The sequence below is a fragment of the Natrix helvetica genome, assembly GCF_964273705.1.
Source record: "Natrix helvetica genome assembly, chromosome: 2".
Taxonomy (NCBI): Eukaryota; Metazoa; Chordata; class Lepidosauria; order Squamata; family Natricidae; genus Natrix; species Natrix helvetica.
Window position 1 is genome coordinate 187555939 of NC_138552.1, and position 16708 is coordinate 187572646.

At 33.7% G+C, this 16708-nt stretch overlaps 1 protein-coding gene across 1 annotated transcript in view; it reads right to left on the reverse strand.

Moving 5' to 3' along the window:
- The window catches only part of REV3L (REV3 like, DNA directed polymerase zeta catalytic subunit), a 74197-nt gene that overhangs the window by 42094 nt on the left and 15395 nt on the right, over window positions 1–16708 (reverse strand). The window contains exons 2-11 of the mRNA XM_081944625.1: window positions 16197–16386; window positions 12797–12871; window positions 11430–11590; window positions 8824–8914; window positions 7727–7821; window positions 7210–7314; window positions 5859–5943; window positions 5636–5775; window positions 3620–3742; window positions 357–594 (exon numbers count right to left, since the gene is read on the reverse strand). Coding sequence (XP_081800751.1) covers window positions 357–594; window positions 3620–3742; window positions 5636–5775; window positions 5859–5943; window positions 7210–7314; window positions 7727–7821; window positions 8824–8914; window positions 11430–11590; window positions 12797–12871; window positions 16197–16386 — 1303 coding nt within the window. The remainder of the gene's footprint in view (window positions 1–356; window positions 595–3619; window positions 3743–5635; window positions 5776–5858; window positions 5944–7209; window positions 7315–7726; window positions 7822–8823; window positions 8915–11429; window positions 11591–12796; window positions 12872–16196; window positions 16387–16708) is intronic.

A 16708-nucleotide genomic window follows, 5' to 3' on the forward strand; every position in this document is an offset into this window, starting at 1 on the left:
ACCAATAAGTTTAATCTTTTCTCTATCAAAATCCTTTCCAATCTTACTACGGTTTTCAAAAGTATGACAATTAGGGCTAAATAATATTTAGAGAAAATTAGTATGACTATGTTTTAATTAAGGCTTCTAGATTACCTTGCTTAAAGTTGTATCTACTGCATATTAGGCTGACTGAGCTTACATTTATTCCTGTACATTGTCCTACAGATATGTTTTGATATCATATTAGATCATGGATAATATATAGATTATATAGATTTTCTTCAGTAGCATGGAAGGTTCAATACATTGAACTTTGATTCAGTACTTGATCAGTACTTTTATCAGATGCCCAAATGTACCAAAAAAGAATATACCTTCTCTTTGCATCATCATCATTTGAGCTGCTGTCCCATTGTTGGGACATTAGCAAACTGAGCTCCATTTCTTCTTTTTCAACCTGTGGCTCATTTTCTTCATCATCACTGTTCTGAAGATTTCTATGGTGTCCAGAAGAATAACGCTGTGATGATGCATTTTGTTGTACACCCTCATACCCATCCTCCTCCAATCCAGCTAAAAGATCTATCATGGCTTGATCAGCACTGTTATTCACTACAGGAAAAAAGAATGTATTTTTGTATTTTTTTTTTAAAGAAATCTCTGTTAAAAACAATCTCTGCATTGGTTTTTGTTTTAATAAAACCTAAAACCCCCACAATCTCAATGCCACTGATGAATAAAAATACACTAGATTTTTCATTTTTATTATCATTTCTTTCAAGTATTTTAACATGTGTTTACTGATTGGTGGGATATGATCAATATTATGTTGGCTTACATATCTGACGTTGAGCACAAATCAATGGTTTATTTATTTATTTAGCATATGGTGATGGTACATTAGCTAGGACACTACAGGGTTAGTACAGAGTAGTGGTTTGGCTGCCTAAGGCTGCTATCCATTTGGTTCACACTTGCATGCTATCCAAGGTGTGCACCACAGAGGGTGAACTAGCTCCATATTCAGAATGGCTAACAGTGTTCTTCAGTGTCATCCGGGGTGATTCCCTCTGATGTTGCCTCGCAATTGGGGGTTGCATTTGGGCAAGTCCTGCACCCGTTGAGATTGTACTTCCATATGAAGTACCATTATTTTTCCCACTGAAGTGGTATCTATTTATTTGCATGTAACATGCTTTTGAACAGCTAGGTTAGCAGAAGATGAGGCAAGTGACGTGAGCTCACTTCGTCATGTGCTGCTAGGACTTGAATTGCTGAAGCAAAGACCATCTCCAAGATTTTAAGCCACTAAGCTAATACACTTTTTTACAAATGAATGGTGACAATGGGAGAAAAAATACAGCTATGAGTTGGGGGGAAACTGGGCCACCTTCTGAATGAATGCAACCTAGAAGAAAAATATATGTTAGGTGATATGAATGGACTGATGGAAACCAGACAAGAAAATGCAGAAAAGTAATTTGATAAGTATTTTTCAGAAAAAGGCCCATTTGTTTCAAATTTTTGCCTTCAGTATATTTATACATACATATAGCAAAGGAAGGAATCTAAGGCATTATTTGTTATAAATGATTGAGAGAATTAGTGAAGAAAGAAAGAAGAGTTATTTAAAGTGGGTCAGCCACATCTGAATGTGCTAATAATGGATTTAGGGGAGGGGTAGATATGGAAGAAGAGAAATGAAGGAAAATAAAGTGAAAGAATGACTGAATAAATGTGTAAGTTTTGTATGATAAATAGTACAAGATAAACTCCAAGAGAGTACATGAAAAATGAACTCAAAGAAAAAATTGTGGTAAGTACTTGAATTAGTGTTTAAAATATGGTTTTAAAGAATGCTATCAAAGAGAACAAAGGTGAGAGGAAGGCAAATATGATATTGATGGAAATAAAAATATTAGAAGTGGGTGAAAAGGTTTAAACACAGTCTTTATAAGAGTGTACAGAAATGATGGACTTATTTGGGAGGAAACTGAAGGGAAAGAATAGGGGAGGAAATATTTTAGCAACTTGCAAGGAAATGTTAGTGATACGTTGAAGAATGCTATTGAAACAAATACTACAAAATGTCAGGGTCCAGGAAAGAAGTGGATGAAAACACAGTGAAAATGCTGAAAAATGGTAAGTTTATAAGGTGGGGAAAGGTATTGAGGAATAAGTGATAGATGTTGTGTGGATTTGGAAGGGCACATAGGGGCATTGGGGGTCAAAAGAGTGCAAGAAAGTCATGGAGGAGAGCTAAGAGGTGCCATGGGAGTCAAGTAGGGTCCATTGGAGGATAACAAATGTCAAGAAGGGTGCATGAAAGTACCATGATGGGTCAAGGATGGCATGTGGAGGTGGTATGAGTTGGATCAGGGAAGTACATGTGACTAGCATGGGTTGGGGACGGTGCATGAGAATATACAAGAGGTGCTACATGGGTTAGGAAAAGATGTGGGCGGGGCAGGTCAAAGAAGATAGCTGTCTGGGGGATACACAGTGGCGTGGATTGAGAATGATGCATAGAGGTTTCTTCCTCCCTGTTCCTCCCTTCTTTCCTTCTCCCTTTCTAGCAGATAAGTAAGTGCCTGCTGCTGGGTATGGGAGGGAGCAAATATTGGAGAGAAACTTGCCAAGCCAGGGGGAGGGGTCAAATGGGTAATTAGTCTGGAATCCCTATATGGGCACAAGAAGGCAAAGGCCGACCCTCTCCTTAAATGCCATTGAACCTTATTTAGTCTAATCCAGGTAGAAACTTTCAGTCTGAGAAAATTCCTGTGTATAAGCTTGAGAAATAAATAGCTAACTGAACTCTTCACATGTGGATCTGGTTGTTTATCCTGACAGCAAGGGATTGCAAGAATGGTTGGGAAATTATCATGGAACATTGAAAATGAAGATCAAATGACCACAGTAGCAACCGGGCAGCAGCAAGTAGCACCGCAACAGCCACAACCTCCCCAAATTTCATTCCTTTTGGAGTCATAGGACTCAGATTTTGGACACACGTGTTAATTTTATTCATTTATATTTCACATTTCTAAACTGCCTGTCTCCCTCAAAGAAACACTCTGGGCAGTGTACAGTAAAACATCAAAATCTAAAACAATATGTACAAATTAAAATGTCAAAGAGTTAAAATTTAAATTTTTAAAATGAAAATCAAAAGTGTTAGATTTGGATAGAGCTGATGAGAACTTTAAAGAACAATCAGAAGTATGTGAATAAGTTTAACGCGGTGGATAGAAGCAATGATAATTTGCAAGGACAGAGAAGAATAGAGAGGCATAGTATTGTAAAAAATAATTTCCTTTTCTACTACATTTTGCCTTTAATTTCTCTTGCTTAATAATTCTTATACTTTCCACACATTTTAGGTATGTGTATAATATGAGTATGTAAAAAAATAAACAAAATGTATGGATATACTGTAAGTAATAAAAACGGAACTCACTAATAATTCTTTGATACTTTTTAATTATCTGATTTCCTGCTGTTTTAAACAAGCAAGACAAACAGGGTGATTAATATAATAAAGCCACACAAATTATTACTAAAGTAATTAAAACACTTTAATATCTATACTAAATATTCTTAATCCTTACTTAGAAAAATCTTTGTGAATTATACTTACTAAACACAGGAGTATTATTAAATCTCTGAGATACGGGTAGGAAATATTGACTATTTTCCATTATATTCAAAATGGCTTCTTCATTTATAAGTGCATCCTCTTTATATTTGCTTTCGGAGTCTTCTAAAAAATGAACAAGGATTTTGGGTAAGCTGCCAATACTGTTTTACAAATATCACAAGACTATCAAATTCTTAAAATGTGCATTTACATTTTGTGAAGATATAATACATTGGGAACATGCTTGTGGTTCAAGAGAAGTAAGATGTATTTATACTTTATTTTAATAAAATGATACATAAAGTAGCTTTCTTTTTCTTATCTACTGGGTTTTTTTTGTATATACCATATTTTTCACAGTATAAGACGTACTCCCCCCCTCCAAAAAAAGGGTGAAAATTTGGGTGTGTCTTACACATAGAATGTAGCAAAAAACGTGAGGCATGAAGGGGACAATGGTCGGTGGCAATCCCTGCAGCCTGAAACAGCTGATTGGGGGTATTCCGGGAGACTGATCCACCCGCCAATCAGCTGCTCATGCTGAATCAGGCTGCAATGTGCTGAAGCTGACCTGGCTGTTCACTATTTGCTGCAAGGATGTGCCAGAGTTTGCAGCAGCAATCACATTCAGAAAGTACATAGAAGTAACTGATTCAGCAGGATTCAATAACTTCTCCTTATGTATAATATAACACATTAAGTAAATATACAATACCAAAAGCTGATTTTCCAACGTGGTAGTTCAGCAGAGAAGTTTCACTTTCCGTTTTAGTTTCAGATATCAGCACAGCATGCAGTTTTAGTACAGTACAAGCCATGCCCAGGCTCCTTGCTGTTTCCTTCCTTATTGCTGACACAGCAAATACTGTTTGTTTCCAAACAGCCCTCAACTCTCTTACACAGACAGGATGCTAGCCAGATGAATACCATGGATGCTGGTAGGCAGAGGCAGATTTTTTTTCTTATTTTCCTCCCCAAAAACTAAGGTGAGTGTTATATTCCGGAGCGTCTTATAATCCAAAAAATAAGGTACACTTGTTTTCTCTTGTTCAACTAGGCCCAACTCTTGGAGACTGCCCAGACAAGTAGCCAAAGTCATCCTGCTGGCTTTGTGCCTAAGGTAGAACTAGAACTGACAATATTTTGGTTTCCAGCCTGGTATCTTAATCACTAAACCAAGCAGCTTTTCATATTATATATTACATATACATACTACATATACATATGTAATACATATTACATATTATATACACTTAAATATATGTACTAAATTTCTTTTATCTCCAAATACTGAATAAGCAATAAATGTGAATTTGTTACTTTCTTCAAGCAGACTGGAATTAATCAATACATCTTATATATAAATCTTACCAGAATCTGTTGAAAATTTAACAAATAAAATACATTATAATGTTCCATCTTAATTACGTTAATATTACAAATATTACAAATATTCCTAATAATACATGTAGTTATAGCATATATGTATTTGTGTTACAACCCCTGGTATGCCCAAATATGGGAGGGAGCTCACTACTCCCTCTTTCTGTCATTCGGCTCATCACAGAAGACCATCCAGGCAGAAAACCATATTTTTATTTTTAAAGTTGCCTTTTTATATTTGTGTTTTATTTGTGCTGATTTGTCCTTTATTTATTTATCAGCACAAATACAACATACATACATACATACATACATACATACATACATACATACATATGTAATGTATGTATATATGTCTTAAAAGTTCATCTTAAGCCAAAGTTAAATAGTCAAGATACTTACCAATAATAAAAATGCATATTAACATTAAATAGGATTATAGACACTCATAATATCCATACAAACTATATCAAATTGGTAATAAAGGATAAAATAAAATGCAGATGAGCATGAAGATAGTCTGTTCAATAGAAAAATTCTTGTGTTCATTTCAATATCTTCCATTCTGAATAAATCAGTTCTAATAGGACAAGTCTTGTAATTGAAGAAAACAACTGCTGTATTAATACTAACCTCTGTGCAGCTCCTTATCACTGTGTACTTCTATCATATTTGCTGGTGAGCATGAAACAATTTTAGGTATCTCAGAATGTAATGTCAATTCAGCAGAGAATTCTTGTGATTCATTATTGCTGTCTATTGAGCCAGATGTCCTAATTAATAATTAAAAAAAATTAATGTGATTGATGAATTCAGAGGTAAAAAGATAAAGATTAACATATAAATTAATACTTACAGAGAAAAATCACTTTGCTTGAGTATTTCTTTAAGTCTCTTCTGAAAGATTCTTTCACTTTCTGTTGGAGCCACAAATCCACGATCTTTTTTTCATGAAAAAAATGTAAGGAATTTAGAGTCACTATATTAATAGTCTCTCCCCTTAAGAATGGTTACTAAATATTTTAACTGAAAATAAAAGCAATATATCATCTGTAAATGGCCATGCCCATTAAAAAAAAAAGAATCTGGATCTGCACCTATATAGATTCTATTTTGATCTATTCAGAACTTCTGATTTGAACTTCTGAACAGAACTTCTTTTGAGATATCCACAAAACATGATGTATTGGTAGTCCTTGACTTATGACTATTACAAATAGTTGTATATTATTTTAATATATTAATATGTATTGATATACTTTATTATATCACAAAAGTGACCTAAGTCACAACAGTGTTGAAAAATGACTTATGACTCATGTGCAAAAGTATGGCTGTTGCAGCACTTCTAACTTGAGGTCTTAACCATTACACCAAACAGGAGCAATAATACTGACACAAACTGGTGCAAGATTTTGAATTATTTGAGGAAGGTAACATAAAAAGAAATGAAGCAAAATATACTAAAACTAGGCAATAAATTTTAGCTATGAATTTCAGAGTAATTCTTGTCAGTGTAACTGTAAGACATAGATGGGCAATTGATTTTCCAAAAGGCTACATGAGAAACTGGGACTGTTGTGGAAGACTAAACCAACAGGGCTGTGAAAGTGCATAGGCATTCATGGACACACATAGATAAAAGGGGAAAAAGTAGCAGTCACCTTCAAAATAAAAGCAATGCAATTGTATTGCATGCATGACATATACTTATTTGCATTTAATTTCTAATTTCCGATTAAACTCACGTGGGCTGGAAAGGGACAACCAAAGGACCGGATGTGGGGACCATAAAATGCCCAGGTGTGCTGTAAGATATTAAACTAATGCATTCTTGAATTTTTAGCATCTTCCAGATGGTAAAAAAACATATGCAATTTACTTATATATCACTTCTTAGATACTTTGCAAATTATGGCACTGCATTCATATTATTCTAACTTTAAGAACAAATGCTTTTTCTTCACTATTTCTGCTTTTTTGGACCTAAGACTATACTGGTAATAGAAAATGAAAATGAAGTTTAAAATAAAATGAAATATAATCCAGTGAGAACATATAAAAGCAACAGGTAAAGAGAAGAAATTCAGAAAATGTTATGATGTTATATTACATACATTCCAATATTTTTATATCCCACTTTTTATTTAGGAGTTCACAATAGCAGTATCCAATCAAAATTAGACATTTTAGTCCAATAATTCTACCTTGTGAGTTAAGAGGAGTAATTTGTGATGACTCTTTGTTCTTCCTACGACGCTGTTTCTCATCCTCCCATATTGCTTGTAACCCTGGATTCTGACCAATCTGGCCTAGAACAGAAAAGATGCAGCAGAATCAATGGCAGTGTCAAGCTTATTAAGACATAGCTTTACAAGAGGTCATCTTGAATAGCAATAGTAAGAAAAATCTGCTCTCTCTCATATTTATCATGTTAGGCTTATATTTCACCTTTTACCCAGAAGCTCAAGAGATAACAACTGACCTAAAATCACCCACTATGATTTTGTAAACTTTAATGGTTGAGGATGGACTTTACTGGGCACAGTTTAGCACCTTCCCTACTGGCTATCAAAAAAGTTATTTATCTTTTTCTATTAAAATATATTATTGCTTAACAGAACACAAATATTTTAAGTGAAGGAATATACACTGAGCTGAAAAAACAACAAACCAACAAACCTACAAATATACCATGTGATCACACAAAGAAAAATACTTTACCTTCAATATCCAATCTATTTAAAATATCAGCAGCTACTGCATCCACTTCCAATTCACAGGTACTCTGTGGTTCTATACCTTCCAATATCAAAGAGCTGCATTTAAATTAAAGTTAAAAAGATTATTGTTATTTATATATATATTTATATATATATTATAAAATTTAAATTTAAATGTATTATAATAAAGATCGGAATTATATGTAAAGTTTTGTATCAAAATACATAAATAATCACAGATTTGCAATGGTTTTAACCTTAGTTCAACTAAAGAATGAGAAGCATTAGATATGTACAAATGATAATATTCTTCCTATTCTACCAGGGCTAAAAGTGAGCTTCCCCCAATCTTGCATAACAACACAAAAGTAGGGGCTAAAGGTATTTGTAAGTCCTGGAGAACAGGATATATATGGGGAAAAAACCGACTGACACATCACAATCAGGCCAATGGAATTTAAGAACAAGATTAGAGAAGGGATTGTTGAATATGAAAAGAAAAGTCTGATTCTATATTTAAAATGCAGGTACTCTTCAAATGTTGAGGGTCACAATTGTCATAATTCCTGCTAACATGACTAAAAGCCAAGGGCTAAAGAAGCAGCAATTTCAAACATTTGGAGACTATTAGATGTGAGTGTGCACATGCATGTATGTAGGCTAACTATAAGTATTAGAGACAAATGTTTATTTCAGTTACATTACTGGAAAAATGTGTCAGCAGCCATAAAATATAGGAGAAAATTGGGTCAAATGTCATAATATTTCAAAGTAGTTTCAATTATTTAAGAGATCCTCAAGTCCAGGACAATTCTCCCATTAACACATTCTAAATAAATAATAATACACGGGTGCTAGCATGTTCTCAGAAAGCTATCTCTATCCTAGTATATAAAGCAAAATAAATTCAAAATTAAAGGAAGAACTTTGATTGTAGCCCATTGATTTAGATTTGTGGTCCTACCAATCAGTCAATATACAAGTTTAATTTGATTAAACTAGTTAAACCTGCCGCTATATTTAGTAGTAATATATGTATGTAGATATCCCTTGGGTTAGGATACTTGCTAAGGCAAATATGTATCCAGATATGCTAACCTAGGAATCTGATTATCTTCCCACTGATGGGGTCTGGTAGCAGATCTTGTCCAATTATCTTCGCAACTTCCAATTTCTTCAAATGCATCACCTATATATAAAACATAGCCAATATGTCGTATTAGAAAACATGCCACTTTATTTGAAACTTTATATATTAAACATTTGAAATACTGTTTATTTAACAAAAAGTTTATTATAGATCATTTATTGGCAAAACACTGCAATAAAATAAGCATGGAATTAAATAACAGTTTAAATTAATCCCCATCTGCATTTTGTTTGCTACATGTAACTTTATCTAAAAATCTTTTAAATTGGAAGTGCAAAAATATATCTAGGACATTATCTCATTTTCAGAGAAAGTTATGAATTCTTAACTCTCAGGGATTGAGATGCATGGTAGTAGCTGCCTTTGAGTTACTTAACAAGTCTGTGTATATGTAATAACATAGCCACTCATCATAGATGTCATCATACACTACTATTAGAATACATATTTACGATGATGCCTAACTTCTATAAAGAAGCAAGCAATTGACAGCCAAATAAGAGCAGAAAAAAAACCTTCCTTGTGTTACAGAAGATCCCAAAGGGAATAATTGATATTATGACAGGAATATATGAAACATGAGAATTAACAAGAGTGGAACATGCTTTATGTAACTTATTCCTACATCCAATGATTAGCATATTTTATGCAAATGTACTATGGTAGGCAGTCCTTGGTTAACAACTGCCCTGTTTAGTGACCATTCGAAATTAGGATGACATTGAAAATGTTAAATTCATGACTCGCCCTTGCATGTATGACCATCACAGCCTCCCCATGGTCACTTCATCGAAATTCAGGCATTTTACAATCAGCAGGCATTTATGACCATTGCAGTGTCCTGTATAAATATGACCAATATTTGTGCACCTCACAGCCAGCTTCTGACAAGCAGAGTCAATGGCGAAGTTGGCAGTAAAATTACATGTCACAATCATGATATTTTGTTTAATGATCATAAGTACTTTGCTTGACTGTGGCAGAAGTGGCATCATAAATCTGGTACAGTCAAGTTATTTTTCACTTAAGGACTGTGTCACTTAAGGACAGAGTTTCCAGTTCCAACTGTGATAATTAAGTGAGGACTAGCTGTAATTAATTAATATATTTCTTCACAAGCCGAAGGTTTAAAGTACAGCACTGGCCATATCTGTTATGACTGCATCACAAACCTATATATAACTGATTTGACAATTCTGGCAGGAAATGGCTTTTAAGAAATTGGCAATATTCAGGTAAAATATATATCTTACAAAAAATCACTTTCTTTCTCACCCACAGCACCTTTAGAATATGTATATATTCATTTCCAGGCCTTAAATCTAGCTGTAGTGTCCATTATGGCAGACTGAGAAACCTGCAGAAAACCTCTTATATAACCAAGTAAATTACATTCATGAAGTCACCAGAAGTGCAATATGACTTGAGGATATATTAATGTTTTTTAAAGAGATAACAGATTCTAAATCCATTTTTCAACCAACTGCAGAAACCTATAAAGTGCTCTTCAGTATTTGTTTTCCCACTATTAGCTTCTGATAGAAGAATGAAATGCCCATTTTCATCAGTGATTTCACACATAAAAAATTATTTTGAGAAATCTCTTAACAATAAATGTGGCTGTTAGCTAAGCCCAAAACACACTGAATGGAATAGTGATTATGAAAAAAACATTATTGTACCTGAAGCATCTATTAGAGAATACTTTAATAATTATAGACATCAGATGAAGAACTATTGCAAGACAGGTGTAACAGAAAAACAAACTGCAGATCCAAAAGAAAGAAAACAGCAAACAGCAGAAATAAAGACTCAGCTCTTTCCTCAAATTAGAAGATAGCACTGTATTAATTTCTATATAATCTTTCAAAATAGTACAAAATAGCCACAGTACAATGAAAGTGATGGAGAATGGAGAAAGCTTTCACATGGAAAGTATCAAGGAGGATGGCACCCTGCAGAAGAACAGCAGAGCCCAGTCTGACTCCAGTACTGAGATACCACAGTGATTGAACTCTTCAAGCGTGGTTGTTTGTACCTGACAACTATTCCCAGCAAAGCAAAGGGAAAGGAGCCTAAACAACAACTATGTACATTATGGGATCCCTAGAAAATGACCCAAAGTAATAATTCTTTATTTTCACTTTCAAATGACAGCTAAACACAGACTGGACTAATGTATCTATGTTTTTCATTTATCTATTATACACCATGGTTCGTTAAGTAATCACAACGACTACGTTCAGGAAGTCATGTGCTTATGTTTTATGCATGAGGTATTGCTGCTGTGTCATTCATTAAAACAGCAAGAGGGGTACAAAGTTAAAAAGAAACATGGAGAAGTAATACTCAGCCATTATAGCTGTAATTTTTTATTCTGAAAACAGAGTGAGACTCTTGGATTATGCACCCAGCAGATATTAATGGTGAGAATAGTGTGGAACGTAAGCAATCAATACAAAGGCAACCATTATTTTCTTTAAATTACCATCCATAATTTACAGTTTATTCTAGAAGCTGAATTGTCTGAATATGTTTGAGATAACTTCCATACCTTTTTTCTTTATTTTTCTAAACTTGACTGCAGCCAGATTGATTAAATTCATTCCATATAAGTTATAATCTATAAAGAGCTGAAGGAGGTAGGGAATATGAGCTTCATGAGGTTGGTAAATTTTATTCATTATAGCTCCACCTTGTAGAAGCTCGCATACTCTAAATAAAAAAAATCATCAGTAGTATTTCAAAATTATTTTTAAAGAAATATTTAAACATGGGAACATTACTGAACATAAATGGAATATAGCAGTTTTCTGATATCTGTACCATGAATTTCAGCTACACATATAATATTTTAGATAGTAAAAACAAGATATGATGAACCTAAACACATGCGTTTGAGGTATCTACAGATGTCTGTGTCCAGTTGTTCAAAATATTTGTTTTGAGCAAAAAGAAACTGCATACAGGTAGATCTCACTTAACGACCACAACTGGGCCCAGATTTTTGGTCTAAGTTGTTGCAGTCATTAAACAGTGACCTAATCTGATTTTACAACCACTTTTACAACATTCGTAAAGCGAGTCACTGCAATCATTAACCAAATCACATGGTCATTAAGCAATTCAATGTATCTTAATGGGTGGGGTTTTTTGCTGCAAAATGACAAAAACCATCACAAATCACAGTCATGTGGCAGTGGGATGCTGCAACTGGTTGTAAATGAGAACCAGTTGTCAAGCCTCTGAAATGCTATCATGTGTCTACTGAGGGTCTGTGTTTGTGGCAGTCATAACTTCAAGGACAGGTTGTGACTTTTGTTGAGTTCATCATAATTAAAGCCATGTTTAATTAAAAGCAGAAACAAGTACAGATGCCTTCTTTGTGACTGAAGCAGATTAATCTGTGGAAAAACAATAAATAAGCGCAAATTTCACAATAGTGTATATCTTAATAAGTTATAGATTATAGTTACTGTTGTAACAGCATTCAGCATTATGCAAACAGGTAGTCTTTGACTTACGAGTGTAATTGGGATCAGAATTTTGGTGGAAAATTGGGCAAGTTTTAAGTTAAGGCATCCACCAGATCACATGATTTTTAAGACCCTTTTTACAATGGTCATTAAATAAATCACATGGTCATTAGTTGAAATCATAGTTGTTGAACAAATCATGAAACATTTTACAATTGCCAGAAATGTTTTACAGGTGATAAAACAGTCTTTCTGAAGCCATCGTAAGTCCAAACTATTATCAAAAGTCAAAGATTATCTGTACAGGTAATCTTCAGCCTGTACAAATAGACCTCAATTTACAACCATTTGTTCAGCAACCATTCAAAATTATGATGTGTCAGCCCTCTTTCAGTCTCTGTATAAAATGATATACCATGGAAGTACTAACAAAAGAAATATTTACCTTTTTACCATAGCAGGATTGTAAAGATAGATCTTCATAAATTGCCTTTCTTTTTCATGATATCCATAAAAAGGCCTGGAAAACAAAAATCCAGTATGATATTATATTCTGGTTTGTCCTGCTCCAATTAATAACTTTGATGAAATTATGCCTTATGCCTTAAATAATTATCAGCAGAGTAATAGGAACCTTTCCCATCACAGCCCAATCTAGTATTTGGATTCACCTGTACATATTATTCATAGGAGAGGTCTTTTTTATTGCAAGTCAGATACGAAGTAACACACAATGAAAGATCAATTATTATTTAATTTCTCAGAAACAATTTGAGTGTATATTAATCATTTTTCAATCTGAAGTGAGAACTATTAGTGGATGATCTGAAATAAAGCTTTTTATAGCGCTGCACAAGTGAGGAGACATCATTCCGACACTTAAATAATGATCTCTGTACCCTTTGAAATTCCAAGTTTGAGAGAGAACATGGATTAGTTGGCTATTACATTGCCATGGCACACGAATACTGTCATACATAACTGTGCTAATGGCCCACCCCAAGCTCTTTACTTTGGAACACTGTGGCAGCTAGATCAGCACACTTTTTTTATTGCCCTTCCAAAAATACAGATGACGGGATACTTTTTTTGCTTATCGTGCAGCTAAGGGCATTACATAGTAACCCTAATCATAAGGTAGGGAATGGCTACCACATTTTTTTTACTTGAATTCCAAATTATTAATTAAGGCTTTTAGAATAAATCTACACATTAATTCCCAAGATTATTCACATGCAAATAAAACAATTGAAATAAATGATCAAGTATGGCATATTATGGGAACCCTGCTAATTTGAAGCAACTTGAAATTTCTACCCAGGTTTATTTTGCCCTATAAAAGAAATATTTCTACTTTTAAATACTGGTGCTTCATAAATGTATAAATTTAATAACATTCTTCCAAAGTTAACCCCCTAAACTGTTGATCAACTCTGACAACAGAAATCAATATATCTTCTATACAAACTATGGAAATGTTGAAGTATAACGTGCACTCTCATTTAAGAGTTAAGAAATCTTTAAACTATAGCTTTAAAACCACTATTAAGCTACATGGAAAGGTTAAGAAACATAGTTTGTCTCCATTAAGAGATATGAGATATCTTTACTAATGTAAGGGCTGAAGGGGAAGGGAAAAGGCTGAATTACCAGCTACTTTTAACACTGGCAGGGATATTTGTTCCACTAATTCTCACATTAAATTATTTTTTCCCAATTTCTTTCAATTGCTCAGCCATTGTAGCTGCCAACCCCTGACTAACCTTGTCTGGACTTAAAAGCTAAGCAGGAATATAAGAACCCTTAGCTACATCAGGAAGCTTGGGAGAAGGCAATGACACGTTACAATATTTCTATAATATTGCAAAACTGAAAATCTATCCATAAAATCACCAGGAAAGAGGGGCTCAACTTCAAGAAAGCTTTAATTTTTTCTTCAATTGTGCAGTTCTTACACACTGGTATCACAAGAAATACACAAGAAAGGAATTGAGATACCCTAAAAAAAACTATTCATCTCATAATCTCTCAAGAGAGAACGGATCAAGACATGCATCAAAACACTTAAAGGAGTGTACACAAGCTGCTTTTGTGCATAAAGGACAAACAACTTTCATCAGAACTTTCTTTCAAAACAAAACTCAGAATGTCCAGAGTGCTCTATATTCCAGACTTAAGAAAGCTTGAAACATTAAAATATTTTGATACAAGGAACAATTAGAACACAAAGAAAATCCTTGGTAATCCCTGTTTTTTATTCTAGGATTACAACAGTAGATAACAGTGGTGAAGGGTGTAATTACATATACCTTCTCTTAGGAAGAACTGGGTTAAACTTTAAAAAAATACTTCAAAAGTTATGATCAGAAGCAACAGAATCAATTAATTAAACATGTCTCTACACAATCAATTTTATAAACAGGAGAAAATAATACAGCATAATTCACAGAACACAAAAAATAATAAAATGCAGACTTTATGGCTATTGGTCTGAAGTCTTTCTCTTATTAATGCCTAGCATAGTATATATCTGTATTTGGCAACCTGCAGGCAATACACAATAAAAGCAATGCAGTATTTATACTTCATATGTAGTGTGAAACATCAGTAAGGACGTGCAGATTGCACACATTAAATGTTCAAACAAAAGCAAAAAGATCTTTGCACTTTGACTTACAACCTGAAATTTAATTAATTACCAACACTGCCTTAATGCATATTGGTTACAACAGCAGCCTTTACATTTGCATAATCACACTCAATACAAAATAACCCATAATGAACTTTGAATGAAATTGTTTCAGTTGCTCCATTGTTTATAATCTGATATTGTCTCTTAGCCTTTTATTGAACTTATTTTTTAAATTGCTTTAAATTGTTATTTTGCATGCCACCCAAGTCATGCTATGTGAAATGAGTACCTGTATAAATTCAATCAATCAAATAAATTTGTCTTTTCTTCTAAGTTTTAGAGATCTAAGAGGCTCAAATTCTGATATGCATATCAATGCAAAAATGACATTTACCACGTTTTCTCTGTATTTTAATTGTAATCTTTCAGCTATTGTCTTTCCTACTCCCCCTCCCCCTCTAAAATCCTCCATTTAAAAACAAGGGCAAAAAGAAGTAATTAAGATATTTATTCAGTTGCTGCTTTTTAAAAAGTTAAATTCCAACCTATACCGAAAAACACTGCAGCCAATTTTGTTAGAAAAAAATAATAATGGAGTTGGTTCATTGTGAAAATCAAAAAGCAGGTATGGCTACAGTAAAGGGGTGTTGGTCTTACCTGATATACCACTTCTCATATGGTGGAGATAGCATCCAGGAGAGTACAGAATACTATGAGGAGAGTGGGAGTCTGTTTTGTATATGCAGATACAAATAACAGACAACCCACGACCCACTGAAACATGCTTTCAGAAATATTTCCTTATCTAATATCAGAATGACCACAAGGGGGCAAAAACATAGTGGGAGCTATTTCTGACTTCCAGCTGGCTTCCCCCATTGACTTTATTGGTGTGAAGCTAGCAGGCAGTGTCAGAAATCACAATCGTGATTGTGGAGTTACAACATATAATATATAGCATTCACAATTTTGCCATTACAAAAGGTCTGGAGATTCTTGAAATCTCAATCTGATGAGGGCAATTGTGGGTGTATTCTTTAAATTAGTCCATTTGAGGTACCTCAATTCAAAAATTGTTGCCCTATGATACGCCATTTTGCCCAATTGAAAGTTACATACGAACAGGCAAAAGAGTTTTAGTAGTATATAGATTAACTAATCTCAAAAATAATTGTATTATTTAACAATGTTTAAAAAATAAATCAATACTTACATTCCATATACTAGTGACACCTTAAACACATGCTGAACAGAAGAAGATGGATTTCCTAAAGTGACATTGAGTGCCCGGTCAATGCTGAATGCCAAACTACGCAGATAATGATCTGGCAAATGTCCATAACCATCATATGGCACATACAAGTAAGGGAAAATACCATGTAAATGGAGACAAGTCTTCTGACCTGAAGAAGAAACAAATTGTTCAAAATAATTCTGAAAATTCAGAAAGACATAACTTTCAAATAAGTGCTTAAATCAGGTTTTAAATATACACATATAAATATACTATTTATTTATGGTACATTACAGACTGCAGTTATTTACCCTTTGCAAATGATTCCAAATGGGTACTTAAGACTTTACACAGGACAAGTAGTTCTCAGATATTTATTAAAATAGTCCATTTCTTTTTTTTAAAAAAATTAAGGCTGCTTTAAAGGACACTATTAAAATGCAATTCCTTTAAGAATCCACAGTTCAAAAGATGCCTCAAAAAGTGAGGCT